General features: G+C 43.8%; 1 protein-coding gene across 1 annotated transcript; it reads left to right on the top strand.

Annotated features, from left to right (window-relative positions):
• Positions 1–2,080: 2,080 nt before the first annotated feature.
• On the top strand, positions 2,081–5,298 carry msx2b (muscle segment homeobox 2b). Its single transcript, XM_076980469.1, has 2 exons — positions 2,081–2,636; positions 3,593–5,298. Exons 1-2 carry the CDS (start codon positions 2,294–2,296, stop codon positions 4,015–4,017), a joined length of 768 nt encoding a protein of 255 aa, XP_076836584.1. The 5' UTR covers positions 2,081–2,293; the 3' UTR covers positions 4,018–5,298.
• Positions 5,299–24,749: the final 19,451 nt, after the last annotated feature.

The following is a 24,749-nucleotide window of genomic DNA, read 5'->3' as shown; positions in this document are numbered from 1 at the left end:
GTAATGCTATTATATCTATCGTTCCTCTCTTCCCTCTCCACGTGAGTTATTTTGGCCCTTATTAGATCAGCTCCATTCCCTTTCATATTCTGAGGAGAAATAGGGCATGTTTTGCAACTTTGTTTGAATTATTAACTTTACTTGAGAGTATTACCATACCAAAAGCAACTCTGGCCAACTTAACGATTTGTCCTAACTTGTCTCTACATACTGCTTTATCCGTGTTTAGAAACGAATCTTCAAAACTGTATCATCGCATTTTAATTGATAGTAAATGACAGCGAGCAGATAAAGACTACACTCTATTTAGTTTGGATGGTTATGGAGTCTGTAAAGTGGGCTAAATGGATGTGTAAACAGTGTGCGATGGAAGCAAGTCGAGGTCTTACACAGTCCGGCATTCCACCACTTCAAAGCTGAGCCCATAATTACAAAGCTCGAGGTGTGTCCAAACATACCGCCAAAAAAAAAAAAAAATTCCCAAAACGGAACGTCTTTTTTTTTCGTTGTTTCATTCCAATCTGAAACCAAAATGTTTCCTTTCTTTTAGGCCATAGGGACTACACGGGAAGGAGGATGTGTTGGTCAATTTCTTAGAGGCTCGTCCTCGAGGGGCCGTCATCCTAGCACTGGTCTGGATGGCACAGACTGATCAGCCTCCTATCCTGCATTCTTCCTCATTCCCATAACTGTCTGCCTGTCTTTCTTTGTGTTTGACCTGTCTCTCTCTCCTCCTCTCTCTATTGGCCAGTCTGTTTTCATGCACCTTCTGCCAGCTCCCGTGCCCCATAACTGTCTGTCTCATATCTCTCACTCCAGTTCAGCAGGCTCTCACAGTGCATTTATGGAAGGAGCAAGATTGTGTGCAACAAGGTGCCCGAGGGCAAGGGGCGTGACGAGTGTGTGCGCGGGGGAGTGTGAGCGTGCGCGGGTAGGCGACTCCTCCTGTGTGGAGCCGCCAAACTGCCACAGTTTCTCCCCTGAGGAGAGGCTCCTTTCATCTCTCCCGCTCACTGGCGCCTTCGCAAACCTCAGATTGTCTGTGAAATCACCCTGCTTAATAAACGCTGAGGCTCTTGGGAACAGCAGACTCACAGAATCTCACCCTGCAGCTTCGGCCCCCTCTCCTTCTCTCTCTCTCTCTCTCTCTCTCTCTCTCTCACGCACACACACACACACACACACACAGACCAGTCCAACAGGCAGCTGATTGCATTTCTAAAGCTGATGTTTATTTCAAGTGTGATTATCCAAATACACTAAACATCATGGATACAAACAATTCTCAGTATGGCACAAAACCAAAAGCAATTAGTTTCTCATAAGTGTGTTAATTACATTTGCTGCAATATGTCATACCATAGAGTTCGCAGGTTAGGACAGAAACATAAATTTAATGATAGAGATATTATCTTTCATTCAGCGAGTGAAAAAAAAAATAGTTTGCTTGGAAGCAGACGTGTGGCTGTAAATAGTGAACACCCTAAAGCACTGCTCAACAAGTTAGTGATGGGGAAACAAATGCTTCTTCTAATGAAAGGAAATGCTATTGAGGAGCTAAAGCCAATTTGAACAGTTCTGAACAAGTAGTTAGTAGTCTATTCGCCTACACACCGCCGTTCAGCCGCCTGGTGATATGAAATGCGTGTATTTTACAAAAGACGTAACTTTAAACTACAGTAAAGCCTCGCCTACCCACAATACCAAGAAAACCCAGCGTGATAACTGGAATAATACTTCGATGTTGGGATATTATTAATCTTCACTCTTATTATTATACTATCGAGCAGTCTTGAGAGTAGTGTATTTTGTTGAAGGATCAGTAATAAAGTATAAACCCAACCTAGCAGGATGCGTGTGTTTCGTTGTGATTTGTAGTCTAAACTAAAGTTTTAGTAAGACAAAGCGAAAAACAATCAGAGCCCTTCTTTACATAAAAAACAACGCAAAAAGTTCACATCAAACGTTTTAAGTAGCTATTTATTGCTGTTGTGCGACCGATCCGCGTTGCTTCTATTCCTGCGCAAACTACCGGTGTCGTTTTGTAAATGACAGCAGTCTAATTGCAAACATTGTGCAACCAATGGGAAGCGCGCGAAGGGACTGTGTGCTTATCTCTCCACGGGGAGTGCGCGAGCAAATTTGGCTGCGTTTCTATTGGCCGAGAGTTTTATGATCGCTCCGTACTAAAAGGTAGTTGAGGGTCAAAGGCTACTTGTTGCTTACATGAAGAGTCAGCCCGACTTTGAAGGCGGGAATCCTTCTTGTTGCGAGTCACTCAGATAAAAGAGGGATGTCCGTCACTTCAGGTTTAAGAGAGAGCTGCGTAGCTGACGAGGACAGGCAGGGCCCGGAGCGGACGATGGAGGAACGCAAACTTCAACTGACAAGTCATCCTTTCAGCGTGGAGTCGCTAATATCCTGTAAAAAGAGCTCAAAGGAGTATCAAAAAGTTTCCGAGGATGTATCTTTGACGACGTTTGCGAAATCTCGGGTCGCCTCGTATCGAAACAAGGACTCATGCAGTCAGGAGGAAATTCGAAAGCAATTTATCCAAAACTCGCCCGTCAAATCGGAGTCTCCAGAGCCGGAGGAGTGCGCTGCTTGGGTTATGAACTCTAGATACTCGCAGCCACGTAAGTGTTATCTTCGTCCTTTATGTTTACGAAGTGATTTTTACGGTTTTATTTTGTAAACGAGAGGCGTCAGTCTTTTTGGGGGAAAAATCTCAGCATGAAAAGTAACCTGAGGTATCTTTGCAGCCTGAGTTTGCAATATACTATTAAATTCAATGCTAGTGATTCTGAATCTTCGGTTGACCTTCATTAAAAGTTGAATAAAAGTGATTGTCCAGTAATTGGTCGCAGGTTACCAAAACATTGCTGAAAGATATACATTTTTTACTTGCTTTCAGTGAACACAGCTTGAGGCTTGTCATGTAGGCCTGTAGTAAGCCATTAAAAATAGTACGGTAAAGCACAAACATCTGGAAATTATTATTAAAATGCTTCCATAATACTATTAATAACTATGTTTTTTGAGTTGACTGACAAGTTTTCTTATGAAAAATCAGATTTTCAGAGTACCAGTTTTTTGTTTTGTCTTTTTGTGTATTTTTTCTTTTTTGTTTTGCTTGTTTTTTTTTTGTTTGTTTGTTTTTGTTTTGATTTTGCCCATGACAAATATCTCGGACTAAAGCGTTTCATAATACAGAAATTAAAAACATTCAATTTTGTCCTATATTTAGATGATTCGGGTGCTATAGAAAGCAGAATATTCCAATAAAGAATAATTGAAAGACTAATGGATAGTGTGGAGAATACCTGTACTATGCTTGTGCTCCGAGAGTTTAGGAGGGGTAGTCATATGTTAAGAAAGACTATAGACACTTAAATTCAAAATTTTCTTCACTCTTTGAATAATGTTACATTGATCAGAAAACGTTTCATAAACGTTGAGAAACGCGACGTTGTTTACTCCTCACGCCACCGTACAGCCGACCTTTCCGGCACTCTTTCACCTGCGTGCCCGGTCAGAGTCTCCTAACGCGTCCCTGCCCCTGGTGTCCCCCCCTCCTCTTTCCACCCCGTAGGCCAGACGAGCCCCCCGTGCGCCCTGCGCAAGCACAAGGCCAACCGCAAGCCCCGCACGCCCTTCACCACCGCGCAGCTCCTGGCGCTGGAGCGCAAGTTCCGGCAGAAGCAGTACCTGTCCATCGCCGAGCGGGCCGAGTTCTCCAGCTCCCTGCTGCTCACCGAGACGCAGGTGAAGATCTGGTTCCAGAACCGGCGCGCCAAGGCCAAGCGGCTGCAGGAAGCCGAGCTGGAGAAACTGAAACTGACGGCCAAGCCCGCGTTACACCCGGCCCTGCCGTTGGCCCTGCCGCTGGGCGCCCACCTGCATCCGGCCGCCTCGCTCTACGGACAGTCGTACCCCTACCAGAGGCCCATGCTGCCCGTCCCGCCCGTAGGACTGTATGGGACGCCGCTGGGCTACAGCGTGTACCACCTGGTGTGAAGCACATGGACCCAGCATATGCGGGAAGGCAGTGATTAACCGCTCAGGTGTGGGCAAGGCGTGAATGCAGGGCATGATGGGAAGACTTTCATGCCGCACAGGTCTGAAACGGGGCCCGGCACGGCCTCCTGTCCTTTGCCTCTGACCAAGTTCGAGTTTGGGTTTGGATGTCGCCAGCATGAGTTTTGGTGTCGATAGGTTGTGTGTGGGCCATCCATTGCTAGTTCTGTATATATGTGTCCGTGTATTTGTACATATGTGTGTTTATGTATTTGTGTATGTACAGCATATTCTTTTCATTCATTCAAATGTAATATATTTTATGCTAATTATTCTTGATTTTTTGGTAAGATACATTTGCTCAAACAAGCTCAGACTTTAAAACAATCGGAATTTATGTTTATTCTTAGAAATTCTCACTTTATGATGATGGTACCAGGTATAGTATCTTCACCTGAAAAGAACTGTCAGGCGAATTCTCAAATTGTAATATATAATATACACGCACACATATAGATCTCTGGAAATTATCGAGACCACTCCAAAAAGAATCCCTACTTGTATGGCAGTATCCAGTTTCTGTTGAATTCCAACATAGGAATACAGGGACATCCCGATCTCTCTCTTTATTATTATTTTTCTTTTTAATTATATTTGCTGGAGAATGGATTAAGTGAAGTTAATCTTGTATAATGAGCAGTGTGAAAACTAAAGCAAAGCATGCCAAAACACACCAAAGCTGTAACTGAACACTGTGACTAATTCCACCATATTGATTTCTGAACTATTCCTAAGTTAAAACGTTGGTATTGTTCTATAAAATTAATATGAACTTTTGTTTTTTTTTCTAGGTCTTATTACGCATTCTGCATGCATTCTTTTTTTTTGACCAGTTGTCGTTTTTTGCAATGAAATGCTCTAAACGACATATAAATAGTAAAACCAGACAGACTGATCATTTTTGCGGTGGTCTGTTAACTTTTTCCAGGGCTATATAGCTGTGTGTGTGTGTATGAGTGTTTCACTTTGTGTTAAATTGTTCATAAGATGATAATTTATCCCCCCCTCCTACGGAGATGTTTTGCTCATCAGTCGCTGTAAATGTAAAACATGCGGTGTTGAGACTATAACTTTACATGATATTTTTATATCCCATTTTGCATATGTCCTATTTACTATGATCCCTTTGAGAGGGCTCGTATTGTACAAATAACGCAAAAAAATACTCGAGGGTATTTTTCTTTTTTTATTCAATAGAGAATAAATTTATTACCAATTGTTTATTACCGGAAACTGAGCTGTATTTGGTCTGTATTATCATGTATGAAGACCCTTGTGAAAGTAAACTTAGGGTTTCATTATTTTTTGCTGGACCACAGCTTTCTGGTTCTCTTGTGACTGTTCAAGGTGATTCACAGAGATCTTCGTCAGACATGTTCACACTAGACTCCACTAAGTTCTAAGTGCACTTCATTATCTGTCGCCCTAATCCATCAAGGCCAAGATCTCCCAGCTCTTGAATAAAACATCGATGCACACACGCACTCGCCTCATGCCGTTTCGAGCCCAGAGGATTCTGCCAATATGCTCTCGGGTCTGGTGCGGTTCCTCATCAAATTGTGGCTTTATCGTTTTGGTCGGTGTGGTGCGTGTGCTATTCTGCGCCATTAGCCGAGTGCTCGTCACTTAGAACGTTGTGTGGAGGAAGTCGCGTCGTCGGCCTTCTAGTCCTCGTGCTCAGTTCCCAGCCTCGTTGGGAACCGTTCATTAAGTGGTGGTTGTGTAAAGGTGGAGCCCCTTTATGTGTGGGATTGCGTACAACTTCCGGGCGACTTTGATGTAATGGGGGGAAATGGTTGACGCGCCACACTCTCCGAGTTTCCTTTAATCAGAACAAGACCGCTGGGCAACGTCACAGACGCATTACAGCCATCAGCGTAATGAAGTGCAGATCTACCGTCGTGCTCGCGCACGAAGGTCTCGTAACGTCATTACACGGCAGCTCTCCAGTGATGAGTGGCTTGAGTTATTTGCCTCTTCATATATGTGAAAGTCTTGTTGCTGATATGCTGGCTGCTATCTGCTGATCTCACATCAATCTGTCACGCTCAGATTGTATGCAGCCACATGTCTTAAGTGCATTGTTTCCTGGAATACAGAGGTAGATTCACATTGACTGGAAATCCACTGGCAGTTTTTAATAAACTGTAATCTACAGAATTGGACACATCAACCAGCTGTGCAGTAGCTGAACCTCAATTCAAAATGTCAGGCACAGGTACATTTCTCTCATCAGATTGTTTTTGCAAATGCGTGTTCTTATATGTTCCTTAACTATCATCATTTCAACTATATTGTCATGTCAATAATTATATTTGAGACGATCTACACTCCTGGTTCGGTGACAGTTGAGGCATCTCCTTAACAGTTCACTAATGAAGAGGCCATGCGTGCCGGTGTACCGTGTCAATAAAAACACGGCCGTGTGCGTCCCAACATACCTCCTCAGATTATAGATATAGATGTCGCTCATTAATCAACTGTTGTCATAACGCTTCAGATTTCTCACTGTGGTGACAATTTAATTATTAATGCAGAATGTTTTCTGTTATTATTGTGCATGAGAATAATAGTAATAGTAAAATCTTTTTTGGACTGTGTTTAAAATTAGTCATTATGATGCACAACAATCTGTATACAATACACAAATAATGATTTTCTACAGCTCTGTCAGGTGCTGTTAGTCTACCATACACTAAACCTACAGGTAAGCTACCTGATGGTGGGCGAGGTGAAGAAATGTGGGCACTGGTATGCAACCCCCTTTACTGCGCAGGTGTATTGGGACTAACAGAAAGCACACAACGAGCGCCCCCTGCTGGCTCAGCCCTTTCCTTTCACGAGCTGTCGAAAGCTGCTCGTCTTTAGCGGACCCCTAGTGGTCAGCGGCAGGGTGGCAGGCCTGCGAGCCCCGATATGGGAATCAGTGCGGCCTTTGGTATCAGCGGAAGCCTTCAAAGAGCAAAGTCATCATTTATGACGCGTTTGCTTAGCAGCTCGTTTGGGAAGTGAATTCAGACTTGATCCAGGGACATCTTTGGTTCCACCTAGTAGATCATTAAACCCTGGTCTGCTGATCGAGCTGTTACACAATAAAGAACCATTGCACTGCAATGTTCTCCAGAACATGGAACACTGATCGCAGGCTTAATGAGAGACACATAATAATGTGATCTATTATTCATATGACCCATACTTTTCAGATAGTACACATGAGTATGTCAAGAAATAATTAGTAGCAAAAATGTTTGGTTTTATAGTCAGATGCTATAGAAAGAAGAGGAAAATCTCCATTTACTGGATTATACTATGCAATGTGTTTTTGAATCAGTCCATGCATTTTTTATCTTTTCCTGCCTGTCCCTTGTACTATGCCCATAACCACAACAGCTGTGTGCAAGGTCTAGAAAGCCAAGGGAATTAAAGGTTTGGCACCATGGAAATCTAATAGCAAATTAGGCCTTTCATCTAGAATACATACAGACTTGTCCACTAATGTGTTTTTTTCCCTTCTCCCCATCATCGGACTGTATTCAAAGCTCTGATGTCTCTATTTGCAAGATAATGGGCCAAGAAAATTGTACGGTTGCCAAATTGCAGTGTCATTTGCCACATGCGGCTAATCGTCGGGCCTGAAGATTGGCGCAACCTCGTTGGTCCGAGAAAGACTGGCCCAGACCCGGAGCTGTCGGGACCGAGGGTGAACAGCCCTCCCGGACACAGGCCTCTCTGGCTGGGTCAGCACGCCGGGCGATGGGTGGAGGAGATGCCACTTTATAGCTTAAGTAAGAAGAACCAGCGAGGCAGGCCAGCGACGTCGTAGATTCACCGCACGCACATTTTAATGTCTTGTGACTTTTACGTGTCAGATGGGACAATTTCACAAAGTCTTACCATCTCTGGTAGTAGTTCACAATGTCTCATGGTCTTTAAAGCAGGTCTGTCTGGAGTAAATGTATGCCACTGCTTTGCACCCAAAACGTAGCTACAACGAATAAAGTTCCAGTACAAAAGTAGACTTGTCAGCTCAGGTTGCCGTGATAATAACGGACTGAATTAGCCTATATGAAACCGTCAAGTCTGAACTAACATAAAAGCTAACTGTGGTCTAAGTGAAGTTGTAAATAATGGTAGTAATTTGTAATACGGAGGCCCACCCGTGCTGTCTACTCCACGTTTTCTATCAGTGGGTTGTCTGAACAGACGTCCAGTGGTATACCACATGCTCAACTCTCTTGTCACGAACATGTGCATAAAAGTTGTCCGCACAAACAAAAGTTGTTTAGATCATGATTCATGAGCAAGCATGGTACACAAATTGTCTGCCAGTAGATGGCAGAATATAAACATAATTTGAGCTTGGTTGAAAAACTCATTTAAAAGCATCCAGCTGTTTATCACCAATGGGTTTTTTGTAAGGCACTGTAGCCGGCCTGGTTTGACTTAATATTTTAAATGCAAACTACAAAGATGAGAAGAAAAACGGCTCCCGTAATCGGACAATTATGAAATTATGAAAATCGGGTATTTCAAATTAATTTAAAGCAAAAATTATATGGATTATTTATTTTAACAGCTGGGTAGGTTGGCTGATAATAGGTGAGTTGACAGTAGATCTTCATTCTAGCATTAAGATCAATTACACTCAGTATTCACCATAACCAATTCGCTTTCTAATATCAAATCACTTTAGTTTAGTTCAGAATTATGTAAGTACTATGCAAAGTTACCTCATATTTAAAACTAGCAACTAATTGGACAGTTAGATAAGATTAGCTTGATTAATATAAGGCACATAAATCCCAAAGTCCATCACTCCCACTGAGAGTATATGAACTAATTTAATTTAACATTACTTTTTTTCCAATAGGGTTAAATGTTCAGCTAAATTGTTCAAATGAGTTTGGGTTATTTTTTTCATCAGATTTTCTGATGGTGTAATATATTTATTCATTTAACATCAGTAATATGAATTACTGCTTATTTGCTTTCCACTCATAATCTGTAATGAAGTGTTCAGAATGTGTTATATTACAGTTTGTTTATCTCTTGTTTATCTGTATATCTAGTCTGTAGTCTAGATATTCCAAACGCACCAGTAAACGTCGTCGTCTGCAGATCGAGGCTCTCGACTCATCTCTGCTTAAAGGTTCCAACGTAGGAGAACCCCAAAACAAAACCCAGTCCAGATCCCAGCAGAACCTCCTGCCTCTATACTTAAACTTCTGGATGTGCAGGCGTCTGACCACGAAGATGTTCCCCACTTGGCCACAAGATGGAGCACTTGAGCCAGAGCCGCTCCATGCTCCGGCTCTCCTTCCGTCTGTCCACCTGGGAGGTGAAGGAGTCACCGTTCACGTTCCTTATACTTTCCTCACGTTCCTTACGTGCTCCTCATTATGTCAAGGGATGCCAGCCGTCCTGTTTTCAATCAGGCTTTCAGGGTGTATTGAAACAGGATAACAGTGCTGGCCGGTTTCAGGCTTAGAACGGCATATCAGTTGAATGGAAGTCTGTGCATGTTTAAAGCAAGGGCTGCTCCAGAGGGCATTAGTGTCTGAACTAATGAAAGGTCAGTAGTAACAATGAAGTAACAATGGACAAAGAAAAGCATAATTGTATTATAAGAGGTGAATTCTTTGAATGCAATCCAGTTCGGCACAGCAAAACCTCAACTCAAAATTTTCACAGACTTTTGTCTTGACATCTCGTCTCCATTCTCTTTTATGCTGGTTGAGGCACTTCCTGTCTCAGTAGAAGCCCTAGTTAAACTCCAGCTAGTGCTCTACCAACGTCAAGCTTCAGATCTAACAATCCCGACTCTAAACTTTGAGGTCAGTTTGGACCCATTGCGGTGTCCCAGCGGAAAAAGTGCAGACCCTCTTAAAGGTGCCAATATCAAAGGTCCTTCACAACAGAAGCAGTAGTTCTTTACTGCTTGCTATAGAGAATAACTGCAGGTTTCCTCGAGCACAACTCAAGCCGGCAGACCCTATTGGCCTTCTCGGAATATAGAGCACTTGAAAGACCATTTGAGTTTTCTTGGCAAACATAATTTCTATGTATCCTCTGCCAAAAACCTGCCATTTGCTCCTAGGGACCAATGTCTAAATGACAGTCACAACAGAATGGGACGTAATGATAGGCCTTCTCTCAGAAAGCTCACTGAGACAATATTCACTGACCTTGCTAAAGTGTACAGACCCTTGATCGATTCTTATACACAATGAAAAATGTTATATTTGGTTTTCTGCATTGTCTTGATTTCAAAACACTGAATCTTAATTATATTATTGATTATTTTATTGAATTATTGATTATTTGAATGCAATATTGATTATTCTTATAAGAAAAGATAAAATATTCTGTTTGAATTAGAATGTAATCATTTTGCAGTGATTGCATCCTTAAGCCTTTGGGCTGTAGGTGTTGCACTGTTCACGAGTGATCTGAGACAATATCTTCAAGCAGCAGCACAGCGTTCTCGCTGTAGTTACAGTAATACCAGTGGCAGGGCCAGTGTTAGATTTGCTCCACATACATCACTTTGACTACTGACTACAAAACCTCTTTCTTAGTGTCAGCCTTGTTCATCAGTGCAGCTGGGTCACTGCCGTGCTTCCTGCCAAACTCCAGAGGCCATTTGAGTAGTGGCTTCTATTCTTACCAAATTCAAGAGGTGATTTGAGTAGTGGCTTCAATTCCTACCAAACTCAAGAGGTGATTTGAGTAGTGGCTTCAATTCCCACCAAACCCAAGAGGTGATTTGAGTAGTGGCTTCAATTCCTACCAAACTCAAGAGGTGATTTGAGTAGTGGCTTCAATTCTTACCAAACTCAAGAGGTGATTTGTGTAGTGGCTTCTATTCCTACCAAACTCAAGAGGTGATTTGAGTAGTGGCTTCAATTCTTACCAAACTCAAGAGGTGATTTGTGTAGTGGCTTCTATTGTGCCAACCGTCCATACAGGTCACTTTTGTGGAGATCTCCTGATATGGACAAGTGATACACCTCTATGAACACTATAGTTCCTTCAAGGCTCCTGATTCACCTCCAGACATTACTGTTTGCAGCAGGATACAGTATTGCAAACAGTATGTTTAAGATTTTGAATGTTTCCAAGAATATTTTAAGTCCAAACTTTAATAGAATTATTCATTTGAAATAATATGCTTTTAGGATGCTTCTATTTGTTTATTGGTGCTTAAAATTGTTATAGAGGGCATTTCAGTGGAGCATTTATAATTTACTAAAACGAGAGAACTGTGGATCTGAACGCTTTCCCAAGGCAGTGTATTTACGTGGGAGATGCTGGCATTAGTCAGGTGTCCCATCTGTCTGACCTATGTGATGAACCACTGCCTGCTGTTACAAATTCAAAATCAATTTGCATCCCAACAGGCCATCATCAGTGGTGGGTCCTTATAATATTGTTGGTGGAGTCCACGATCATTTTCTCTTCCCTCTCTTCTTACCGGCAAGCAATTTAATCTCTGCCCGTAATTTGTGGAACGGTCTGTTGTCAACAACCCTTAATCTCCAGAGTGGCCTCTGTCATGTGCTGCAGAGGTGCTGCTCTCTGGTTTGGCCTGTTCTGCTTCTCTGTTGATGAATTATGGCGAAGGGCGTCGCTGGGGGCGAGCTTCACGGTTCCCCAGCAGACCCTGCTCGTGTGGCATCAGTGTTCCCATGGGGAAAATGAGCTGCTCCCTTTCACTTTGTCATTGAAACAGTCGTTCCACTTCGACGCGACCACTCTAGAATCGTGAAAAAGAGGTTTTGCTTTCGACGTGCCTCGTGAAGGTGTTTGGCAAAGTAAGAAACACAGTATTCAGCTTGCTTGAATGTAATGTAGCGAATGTGGTGTTTACAGATGTAGTGTAACGACGTGGAGTCAGGCAACACACGAAGATCCATATGCAGGTAGAGAGAGATGTTTAATGGACAGTAGTACTCTGCAGGAGGACACAACCACAAGGGTAGGGGATGTACGTGACTAAGAAGAAGGCAGACAAGGCAGAGCTATCCAGGCCTAGAGAGGCATTATAAATGTACTAGAACACACAGAAAAGTGCAAAAGTTCAATAATGCTATAACATTTCAAAGAAATCTGAAGAATGTAGTTAGAATACAACAATTTGTAATTCTTTCATTCCTTCTGTGTGTGTGTGTGTGTGTGTGTGTGTGTGTGTGTGTGTGTGTGTGTGTGTGTGTGTGTTTTAATGATAATTTCTATGGCAATCTTGATTTCACCCTTCAGTGAGAGCAGGATGCGGACTGGTACACTCTATAGCCCAGCGCGGTTTCTCCGTGGCCGAGGTGCAGTCGTCAACATTCCCATTCAGATCCCTTTTGAGAAGACGTTCCCTCTGGCCAGTCTAATAGCTCCGTAAGTGCTTTTCTAGTGTCAGAGCAAACACCTGGAGATCTACACAGAGCACCATTGCATCGTTGCTATTAGGCAATACTTTTGAGTATTCTACTCTAAAGAAATATATGTGTGTGTGTGTGTGTGTGTGTGTGTGTGTGTGTGTGTATACACACACACACACACACACACAAACACACATATATATATGTGTGTATAATTTTTTTTTCAGGCAGAGCTTAGATGTTTCAGACAGAGCTCCTTCATCAGCTGTGCAAACAAAGTGCTTGAGAGAGTATGTACATATATAGTCTCTCATATTGATATAGGCCATGAAAGTGTTTTAAAAGTGCCCAATGCTTTGAAATCTGATCTAAACATTTAACCGGACACAAATTCACTTTTATAGATATACAGAAGATGCAATGTGATTTGGGGTTTCCTCGTTTTCAAATCCTATCGCGCTGACATTTGGACGGTCCTGCCCGGTGCGGACGTCTCGCAAGGAGCTGTCCCTGCAGGTGTTTCCCCTACCCAGGGCCGGAGTGGGCCCCCTTTTCAGCCCGGGAGTCATATGCCCAAATCCGGACCAAAATTATTTTTCCCTCTCAATCGGCCCAAACAAGAGATTGACATGAGCCTGCCCATCGGGAATCCTCCCGAATCTCCCGATTAGCCACTCCAGCTCTGACCCTACCTTTCGGGCTACGTGAGTGTCTGCTGGTCCTTGACTGGCCTTGTCAGCATCGGTGCCTCTCTTCACTGCCCAGCATGCCCGCTGAGCTAATTGGGACGTCCCCGTCGATCTGTTCAGCAGCCCTACCCGCCGGTGGCTGACGGCCCCGGGTGCAGCTAGGACCCAGCGGGCCCTCAACAGCACCTCCCTGCTGCTCCACATCCCTCCTCTCGGCTTGCTGTGGTATTTTTATGCCTGTCATTTCAGAGATGTCAACGCAACTGACGTTTGACTGTTTGCCTCTACTGTACTCAACGTGTTCTCATTTACAAATTAGCTGTCTGTAAATGTAATCTGTGTTTTTCTGTCCTGTTTTTACAAAATGATGATGCAAGGTTTTACAGCTGGATGTTCACAAATGATTCGTTGTGACAGTTAGCCATAAGGAAGCAATTCAGAAGTACTCAGGATACACAGATTTTTATACCATATTAATTTGTGTCTTCTGATGAGGGGCATGCCTTCTTTGTGTTTTTTTGTGCAAGAGAACTGCTTAGAATTTTCAGGCAAACAGATTTCAGGCATAAATTCACTATAATGTAGATTTTGCATCTACGAAATGTTGGTATGTGAATTTTTTTTTTAAGATAGACACATTAGAAATTTTATAACAAACCAAACCAACTGAAAATTGGTCAAAAATTAAGCGTGTTGATTTTAATGCTTTTAATCAAGGATCCTGTGCTTCCGTATCAATATGGCAGTCACACTGATGCATACGCCGTAGGGGAAAGTGGCACGCAGTCTATCAAAACCTAAAAATGAATTTGTTCGTAATTTGGTCAATGCACATTTTTTATAATTTCCAGTTACATAGATAGTTTCACAATAATACACGGAGCACACAGTGCTCTGATTTTCCCAGAAAGGGGCAATGAGGCCTCTGTGATTCCCATCTGGTCCCGTAATGTCCGCCTTGCTGGATTTTGACACCTGCGGTGCAGTTTCTAAACCCACGTAGCGTAGGAGGATCTTCTGTCTGTCGGGCTGGACAAAAAAACAGAGAAGGCAAAATAGCAGCTTTCACAGCCAATCAAATATTTACAATCAGTAACTGTTTTTTAATTATTACTACACAGAACTGTGAAATGCTCAGTTAAAATTGGTTCATCATTTGGGAGGTTCATTATTATGAATAACAGACTGCTGCTACATATAGCCATTATTAGTTGTATAGTTTTAATAAACCTTTTTCTTAGCTTGCGCCCAGGTAATAAAATAGATCCCAGATTATTGATTTCTTTGGTAAGTGGCAGTGTCGTGTATTAAATGGGATAATGTATAGTGAAGCAGCCATTATTGCAAAATAGCCCCCAGGGTAATACAAAACCATTCTATTACCAGCTGTCTGTATGTTATTACTTTTATGGTGATTAGTGTCACAAAGAGATACACTGGATTTGATATTTCATGGTATCCATTTTCACTGACATGAAATTCATTAATAGTTAAATTTTTTTTCTTCTCTCCTGAAAAGTTGTTTTAATGTTGTGGGTATATTACTGTATGGTAGTACATTTGTACTAATTCTAGATTATGTATAGCTCCAGTTTGTAACTGGACTTTTTTTTTTGCAGACATAATTTCTTTTATTTTACCACATATTACTTTCATGAGAAAAGTGTGCTAGAAAAAACAATTAGCTAGAATTAAGCACCAGTTCCGTTTTCCACAGAGGGCTCCAAGTCTTCCCTTCATCTTCATCTTACCACCGACTACGTGCTGCACAAGCGCTGAAAAATGATAACTACACATATTTATCAGGATAATGTAGGTCCATCCATGAACTATGGATTAAAGGTTAGAAAAGGGGTAATGCATACTTTGTCTGAGCAAGTACAATGAACACTGACAGTGCTTAAACTACAAAGCCTTATTTCAAGCTTACCCATGTGTTCCATCACAGTAACATGGCCATTAGGATTAGTGCATAGTAGAGCTATTCTAAAAGTGTATAGGAGGGATTAACCGTAAGCAGGTAATATGTTAAAATAACACTTTACCATCTGATATCGACTAAGCAGGTGGGTTGTTAATATGTTCCTTAAATATGCTGATGGGTTAATAAAGTACCGAACATGGGTGCTATTTCAGAGACAGTATGATTTCACCACGTAATTATAAAGACAAGTTACTCAAAACTTTGTTAACGGAAAGAAATCTGTATAGCAATAATGTTTGTTCTAGATTGTTTCTTCTCGCACTGTGGTTATGATTTGCTCATATTTATTTTGTGTCCTTGTATTCTTGTAGGGGATGAAGCTGAGAAAATGGAACCATTTTCTGCAACTGTGGTGCAGTTCTGGACATCCGATGCATTGTGGCACCTTCCTAAAAGGTGTTGTTCTCTTACACTTGAACATTCTCCATGGTATTCTTCAGCTGTTCCCTTGCAGACACTTTTTTGTTGGTCCCATCTTGTCATGGGCGATTCTCGAGGAGTGAGCAACAGAGCAGAGGTCATTCTCGAGGAGTGAGCAACAGAGCAGAGGTCATTCTCGAAGATGTGAGCAACAGAGCAGAGGTCATTCTCGAGGAGTGAGCAACAGAGCAGAGGTCATTCTCGAGGAGTGAGCAACAGAGCAGAGGTCATTCTCGAAGAGTGAGCAACAGAGCAGAGGTCATTCTCGAAGAGTGAGCAACAGAGCAGAGGTCATTCTCGAAGAGTGAGCAACAGAGCAGAGGTCATTCTCGAAGATGTGAGCAACAGAGCAGAGGTCATTCTCGAAGAGTGAGCAACAGAGCAGAGGTCATTCTCGAAGAGTGAGCAACAGAACAGAGGTCATTCTCGAGGAGTGAGCAACAGAGCAGAGGTCATTCTCGAAGAGTGAGCAACAGAGCAGAGGTCATTCTCGAGGAGTGAGCAACAGAGCAGAGGTCATTCTCGAAGAGTGAGCAACAGAGCAGAGGTCATTCTCGAAGATGTGAGCAACAGAGCAGAGGTCATTCTCGAAGAGTGAGCCACAGAGCAGAGGTCATTCTCGAAGAGTGAGCAACAGAGCAGAGGTCATTCTCGAAGAGTGAGCAACAGAGCAGAGGTCATTCTCGAAGAGTGAGCAACAGAGCAGAGGTCATTCTCGAAGAGTGAGCAACAGAGCAGAGGTCATTCTCGAAGATGTGAGCAACAGAGCAGAGGTCATTCTCGAAGAGTGAGCAACAGAGCAGAGGTCATTCTCGAAGATGTGAGCAACAGAGCAGAGGTCATTCTCGAAGAGTGAGCAACAGAGCAGAGGTCATTCTCGAAGAGTGAGCCACAGAGCAGAGGTCATTCTCGAAGAGTGAGCAACAGAGCAGAGGTCATTCTCGAAGAGTGAGCAACAGAGCAGAGGTCATTCTCGAAGAGTGAGCAACAGAGCAGAGGTCATTCTCGAAGAGTGAGCAACAGAGCAGAGGTCATTCTCGAAGATGTGAGCAACAGAGCAGAGGTCATTCTCGAAGAGTGAGCAACAGAGCAGAGGTCATTCTCGAAGAGTGAGCAACAGAGCAGAGGCCATTCTCGAGGAGTGAGCAACAGAGCAGAGGTCATTCTCGAAGAGTGAGCAACAGAGCAGAGGCCATTCTCGAGGAGTGAGCAACAGAGCAGAGGTCATTCTCGAAGAGTGAGCAACAGAGCAGAGGTCATTCTCGAAGATGTGAGAGTCACACTCTAATCCCACTGCATCGGTTGTTTCCAAGCTGCCTGGGTGCTTCGTTGCTACCTCGTGGAGCGCTCCAGTCTCATGTAACTTTTACGTGTGCGTTATTATCCAGCAAAATAAGTCCAGTCAAACGACAGGACGTGCAGTTCCTGCTGATATGCCACCCACTCTGGGATTGGACGTTACCGTGTTGGAACCAATCACTGGGCTGGCTTCAAAGCGATGGCCGGCTTCCTTCAAGTGGCTTTGCCCACCTGCCGAATCTTAATTTCCCGACTGGCTGCCCATTTGAGGCCGTCGACACTGTGCTTCCTGCTCATGCATTATGCACGCTTGCCTTGCCGTGTGCCTTTGAGTGTTAGAGAGGCATTTAGCATAGCGCAGCTCACCATTAACATGTGGAGTGCCGTTACATCACAGGACTGGGGGGTGTTGGGCACACGTGACTCCCCCATTTACAACATGACTCCTCGACTGAACTAACGCTCTTACCTAAGCACAGCTTTCCTTTGCTTCCTAACGCCCATTCAAGTCCGCGGGCTCAGTGCCTGTTACGACACCAGTAGAGATCTATCACATATCTTCGATTTTTATTGTGGATAGATGATAGGGTGCCGCCTAAGGGCAAACCTGGCACTTTATTTGGGAGGGATCCATAATTAATATGTTAATGCATTTCTCTGGCTTGCTTTTATCTGTGGGAGGGCGAGACTTACTAATATAGCCTAATGTTACAAATAATGAAGTGTTTTTACATGGAAGGAGTGCTGTGAGTCATGCTTGTGTTTGATGTGCAGTGGCTTGTGTGTGGAATTGCTGAAGATATCAGATGCCCCAAATCTGATCTAAAGGCTTTACTGAATCCTATTTTATCTCTAGACTTATTAAAATTATTAATGCATTGTCACACCTAGCACAGCACCTTTTGCTCGGTTGTTATATACAACAATACATGGTACGTTTATGTCTAGTCAACACACCAGTGAGAACACACACACACTTTACCTAACCTCCATGTTTTTGGCCTGGGAGGAAAACCATACCAACAGAACATGGGAACTCCACTCAGATAGGGGCTTGAACCCGAAACCCTAATGCTGTGAATCCAACGTGCTAACCACCAAGCCACAGTTCTAGGTCAACCCACTGTGTCTTCCAACAGTCTATCTGAGGTGATGTGTTTGCTATACCCATGCTGCCTGTCTTACCGTTGCCCTCTGGTTCATCCAGGTGCACCTTGGGTAAATAATTAATTGGAACTAACTGTGTGTCTTTTCAAATAGCTTTTTCCAGTTTTAGAGTTTACGTACAAGTATTGTGCTTTATAGGACCTGTAAGACAGGAAATTCGTCATTCAGTCTTAAGGCACCATCATTACAATAATGGTAGCTCGTTATCTACTGCGGTGACGCCCACAGCTGTTTTGCTTTCTCCGCGCATAGCCTGCTACTGTTTGCTTTATTGTGCTTGAGTGGGTTTTAGTGGCCTGGATCACTGCAGCCTTTTCCTGTGGTTTTTCCTTCCCCTTGATCACGTTTGGCGATGTCTGCTCCATGGCCGCTTTACGTTTTCCTTTGTTATCGCTTTATTGGCTGGCTGTTCCACCCTTAGCGCCGTGCGCATTGCTGCGGGAAGGTGGCGTACGCACAGGGATGGAGAATGTCGTCCTCATTTACCTGACGCGGCGGGAGGAAACGTGTGTGTGACTAGGCTACGGCTGGCGAGGATCAAAAGGTGGAGAGGGGGTTTCTGTTGGTGTGGTGGTACCGTATACTGTCCCTCTGTGCCCGCGTGCATTTAAAGGGTTAAATGGAATTCTTGCAGTTCCTGTTGTCGGGTGTGTGTGGGTGTGTGTGGGTGTGTTACGCATGCTTGTGTGGGTGGTAAGCATATGTGTCTGTCTTGGGAATGTAAGAATTGCTTTGCTACTTTTCTCATTAGTCATTAAGAAATTAAAGTACAAAATACTTCCCCAGTAATATCATGTTTTGATGAGGTTAAACATAGTGTACACTTGCATGCACTTTTTTTCTGTACGAGGGCACTTGGGTGTATCCTTCCAAAGGAATAAAATACTTCCTTTCCATAGGTGTAATTTGCAAGGTAGTTCAGCAACACAACCTGTCCTCAGTCACATTAAACTCAGAATTACTAGTTACCTAATTAAAGTTAATAATCAGTACACCGCTCTCTGGAGGATCATGTAGTGTCAGGAAAGTATACCCAGTACTTTTCATTACATTTAATTATTTCTATTAAAAAACTACTTGGACGCGTCAGCCGTCAGCCCTCACGTTATTCGTTGTGCTTCAGGCACACGCAAGCAGGGCCGGCGCCAGAACATATACAGTGAGGGGGCGTCAGAAAATTTCTGGGGGGGCGAACGTAAGTTGGGGGGGGGGGGGGGGGGGGGGTGCGTGTAACGATTGTCGAGCGGCCGAGGGAGCACCATGTAGCGATTGTTGTAAAATAATTGGGTCTTATTTTTTACATTGAGGGGGCGGGACACCTCGACTGAGGAGGCGACGCCCCCATTCGCCCCCCCCGTGGCGCCGGCCCTGCACGCAAGTCTCCGAACTGGCATGCGCGCATCGGCTTTGCTGCCGCGACGTACCAGGTTTCACGCCATCTATCGCTATCCTACACATTTTCTCTCGGATTGAGAGGGAGCACACGCGGTGATCCAATGTATCGCCTGACGACATTATTAATGTCATCTACGAAATGTGAATTAGGGGTGTGGCTTAATGTGGTGTAATAGTAAGGGGCGGTCAGAGGGGGGGTGACGGGCGGTCAGAGGGCGTCAGAGTTAACGGCTGATCCTACATGTCTGTTCCTTGTCTGTTGATATCTGCATACCACAGGTATAACATTATTTTACAGTAAGATGGACAGAGAATCTTGGGATGATGTGTTTGACCTAATACAAAAAATAATCAAAATTTTAAATCGTTTTAGTCTTCCCACTCCCTGGATCTGCCTTTGTAATTGGCTCCCCCAGTCCAAGTAGACACACTATTATTTTTAAAGTATCTTTAATTAATGATGTCAGATATCTGCATCACATCAGGTTGAAGCTAAAAGACACTGCTAAAAGACACTATTTCCATCCTATTACGTCCATCATAGGCCCTATATAGAGCCTCTTAAACCAGTTTTGTTGCATCTGTGTCATTATTCTCCTGCTTCGTACACTGCTGCCCCCCCAACACACACACACACACACACACACAAACACATGACCCCTCCTACCCACCATCATGTGTCATCATGCCTGTCATTTGTACCAAACCCGAGCAGTTCTACAAATCAATGAAGAACCCATTATGCACATCTCAATGGTTCCCTTAAATGCGTCAAAGGGGTGAAAGATCGGAGCTATATGGGTTGATTGTGCAGCCACCGAGGCTTTTAAACAAGTCGCTCAGGTTTTCCTCTTGAAAAAAATTGTCTAGCCTGGAAAGAGTGATGCCAGAACTCTCCTTCTTGAGTCCCTATTAGCAAAGGAGAACGGCGCGACATGCAGTCCCCGTGAATCAGGATCGTCCCCCATGCGTCGAAAGAAACTCATTTAACCCAACATCGTCCGTGCCGCAGACGGTGTTGGCGAGCGCCGCGAGCGTCTTTATTTCTGCGGTATCCCGGGTCTCGCGATAAGAGCGTGAGAACCTCATACCCGCTTGAGTTAAGCAGGTGAAGCAGGTATAACTAATACGACTTTTGCGAGCGTCTGCGTGTTGATACCCCATCCACGGATGGGCTCTCCAGGCCTGGCGCAGGGAACACGTCTCCAGGTGTTGCGTTTTCCTGCGGAGGAGGCGTGTTGCCGGTAATTAAGGCAACCGCACCGCCACCGCTTTATTTTTAACTCGTCGTTATCTCGCGACGGCGGCTTGCATAATTGCCGTGAGTGATGGCAGCCAAACTGGGAATCGATCCGAGAACCCAATCTGTTTCCATTATTCTGGTCCCGTTCTGCCGGAGCAGAGCGCTCCGTCACAGCAGTGGCCAAGCGAATTAAATATGTACAGGAGAACCACCAGCGAGGCAGCAGACCGTGCAGCCACCGCCGGAAGCCATTCGGAGGTGAACGGCTGCGGCTTGACTTTCAAGTGTAAAGGCCGGTAATGGCCAGCATGGTAGCTTTGTGAGCTTTATTCTATTTTATTTATTTTTTTTTACTTTTAGCTCCCACCTCTAAACTAATGTAAATGGCTTTTCCAGAGGGCAAATATTCCCCAGGCCTATTTGACATAACGCCATTATGATTCTAACCTCAGATAATAATATGATTATGATATGATGACATTTTGAAGGTTGCCGTGTGATTTGATGGAAGTGTTGGCGTCGGATCAGGATTAGACACTGTATGAGGAATCTGAAGCGCCAGCCTGACCTCTTCGTCAGTGCTCTAATGACCTTGAGCTAGGCGTTTAACCCCAGTGTTGGTTTAGGTGAATCGGGTGGCGGTGTAATGTTTCTTACCTGTTCTGTTCTGGAGGAGTGCGCTCACAATATATGGAGCATGTGGGAGAAATTCCCTCCTTCTGCCGTGACCCAAATCATTCCCCATTGTCCCAAATGATGAAGAATAAGTGTAAGTAATTACAGGCTTGTTCCTTGTAAGGCACCTTACACACACCCAGGATTTATGACACCCCTGAGAATGAAGAATCATTACAGTATGACAGCACAGTTACTGCAGATTTGTACGGCATAGTCCACACAGTCTGAAAATGGATTTTGCTGTACTTTGACGTCTACATGTTCAAGCTGAAATACGCAGGGACTGGGGAGGATAAGAATTACCCATAAAACCCCCGTGCTGTGTTTTTTTTTTTTTGAATAAAGTAAAGAAAGACTACAATTTGATTAATACCCAGCATGCCCTCTCTTCTCAATCATGGCTCATATCATCACTGTGAAAACGGTCACTGTTGGAAATGACTCCTAATGCTCAGGACATTGATTAGATGCACCTGTGCCAAAGCCAAAGTTCTGGAGAACAGAACATCGCAGAACATTAACCGCTAATGGTTATGATACTAAAAAGTAAACTTGGACTCAAATCATAACCTTGTTTACCTGATAAAGGACGGACGAACTCTCACACGTGCATCCGTTTCCCTCTGCTCTGAAACAGCAGTGAACATAATAGGCCAACGCCAGGGTCCCCTCTCACTGGTAGTTAGCCAGGCAGGGTAGTGAGTGATCTGGGGGAAGTTGCTCTGTCAGTGTTTTCTTTAACTGCTCATTTCCCATTTCCTACTATAAGCTGATGCATTTACAGTGTTCTGTGTGTCTAGGGAGTGAGGGCAATAAGGATTGTACACCAGAGCAGTAGTGCCAGAGAGTCTTTAGCGCCCTCACACACACACACACACACACACACAGTCTAAGCTGCAGTGGATCAGTGCATGGTTTACTTCCTGGCATCAAGAACATTCTTTAGAAGTAATGACAGCCTCAAAAAGACATCAAAATGAAATTCTCAAAGGAAGGCAAGTCACTGTGAACTGCACAAAACAAAGCAGCACACACACACACACACACACACACACATACACACACAGGACCGCTAGTTATGGAAAACTGGCAGAAGCCTCGTGTTTTTAAAAAATATTTTTTCAGAAGAATAGTGCATCTGGCAAATGGCAAGGAAGCTTGGGCTTATGTTCACTACACTTCCACTGCAATCTGCACTAATTAACGCGCTCATCATCGTAGGGAGTTATGAAAAATCTCATTATCTATAAAATCCTCTTTGTTCCTTCGTGAAAGGGTACTGGTTAGCAACGGATGACCTAAGGTTCCTTGTTCTGCAATTCTCCCTAATACACATTCAAATCCCTCTGGATCTCTTTATAACTCCCACCTTCTGTACCGTTGCAAAATCGGGTGCACCACCAGGGGGCAGACTTTGGCACTGTGCACACAGGTTTTCATTTGCTGGATGGCCTTTCAGGCCACCGCTGCAGCCCAAGTGTCTGCAGACCTAACGACTCCTTCATTTTTCATGCTTGTCTCTTAGGGCTTTCCCCTAACCCTAAATATAGGCCACCCGTGTCCAAACGGCACAGTGACACCAGACTCTACAGCGATCTCAGCGGCAGATGTTCAGGACAAGAGTTCCTACCTAAATGTCATATATAGATTACCATTAACTATTTATCTCAGTACAGCTGAAAGAGACGAAAGCATGCAGGTCCAGCATTACACCATTTTCACTCGAGTTTTTCATTTTTTTGATGTTCATTATTTCTGCCCTTGCGACTAGATAACGCCAGTGGGGTTTCCTAAACACAGCACTTTCCTGTGGCGGTAATCATTTTTTACCGTGCGGCGCTGCAGCACCACGCACACCTGATTATCAGCACAAGTGCTACAGCGTCATGACAAACGCCCCCGTTCAGGCGCATCTCCAGTGTGAGGAGCCACACATGGACTAGGTTTGACTGAAGTATCACCGTGCACACCTCAAACCAGCACCGCTCAGATAGAAGCCGTGTCACACTGCAGGACCTGCCGCCGGATCTCCGCGATGGACTTTCTGAATAATGCAGGAGCGTTTTAACTTCTCATTGTTGTGTGAGAGCGTTTGTAAGTGTTGCTCTTATACAGCGGAGTGAGTGTGAGATATTCGTGTCCCATGTCCCAGCAGAATCTGCATCGTTTAAGGCTGTTTTCACTCGCGCCTGGGAAGATGTCTGTCCAGCATTTTGGAGAAGATGGGAGTGGATGGGTGCTGTAGCTCCGCCCAGCATGGAGTGTGTGCGTGCGTGTGTCTACGTGCGTGCGCGCGCGTGCGTGCGTGTGTGTGACTTGGGCAATATTATGTGTGTGTCTTACAAGACATGGATGATGTTATGACATGTGAAATCAGCCTCATTGAGAGCACTGCCAGGTTAGCTTTGCACCCTGCTGTGATGAATGGAAAAACCCATTTATCTGAACTGGGTGGTTCCGTAGTGTTGATGGATGGTATCAACACCAGTTTGTGTTTGTAAGATACAGTGCCATGTCACTCACTACAGTCCTAGTTGACAACATACTCCATGGCTTTTAGAGAAGCCATGACTTATTCATTACACTGCTCAGAAGGCCTTAATATATGTTTAATACTAATTTTCTTTCGTAGAGAATCTTGCTGTGGCTTTTTCGTTCTCTAAAGAGCCATTCATCATTCGCATGTACATGTTTTCTAGAAAATGTCAGAGATTACAGGACAAATCTAAATTGTTATTGACTTTCTGGGCTGTCAACCCCCTCCCCCCAAATAAATAAATAAATGAGAATACATTCACTTTGCAGAGAAACTGACAAGAAATATGAAATGAATGTGCTCGGTGATTGCGATCTGGGTACAAAACACAATCTATAACTCAAATTATGTTCCCTCTATAGGAAATATTAACCTATAACTCAGGCTTCCTATGCCTGCTGTGTTATTTTTATCTCTTTGTGGGCTGTAAGCGCTATTGGCTTGATCTCCCTGTCAGGCAGTTTTGCCAAAAACAGTAACTGACCAAACATATAGTACAAAAACAGTGCGACATTACAAATTCAATGTAGTATTTATATCGTGCATTTTTCCCGTGCATAAACCCGTTGCACAATTCAGACTACAATAGACACACAGAAAAGACTAAAAACCATAAACAGCAAAAATAATGTAGTGTTGAAAGAACACCTGCAGTGTGTGCTAGCTTAGAGCGTATTAGGCATATGCAAACACTGTAGGGATTAATCTAACTCTGGTGATTTTGGCTGGGTGTATGTCAGCAGACTCGTTCTGAGGGACGTGGGATGAAATGCCACTTGCTTGCCAGCACAACCCTTTCATCTTCTTTCAACAGAATCAGGAATAACATCTGGAAATCCTATCTCGTGGATCAGGGGCATCTTTATCTCCACGACAACGTGTCTTTCAG

The sequence above is a fragment of the Brachyhypopomus gauderio genome, chromosome 18, assembly GCF_052324685.1.
Source record: "Brachyhypopomus gauderio isolate BG-103 chromosome 18, BGAUD_0.2, whole genome shotgun sequence".
In the NCBI taxonomy this organism is placed as follows: domain Eukaryota; kingdom Metazoa; phylum Chordata; class Actinopteri; order Gymnotiformes; family Hypopomidae; genus Brachyhypopomus; species Brachyhypopomus gauderio.
This window is presented reverse-complemented; position numbering and strand designations above follow the sequence as displayed.

Coding starts and splice junctions, on each gene's coding strand:
- msx2b (XM_076980469.1), top strand. CDS start 2,294: ATGTCCGTCACTTCAGGTTTAAGAGAGAGCTGCGTAGCTGACGAGGAC. Junction 2,637..3,592: donor CTCTAGATACTCGCAGCCAC/GTAAGTGTTATC, acceptor TCCACCCCGTAG/GCCAGACGAGCCCCCCGTGC.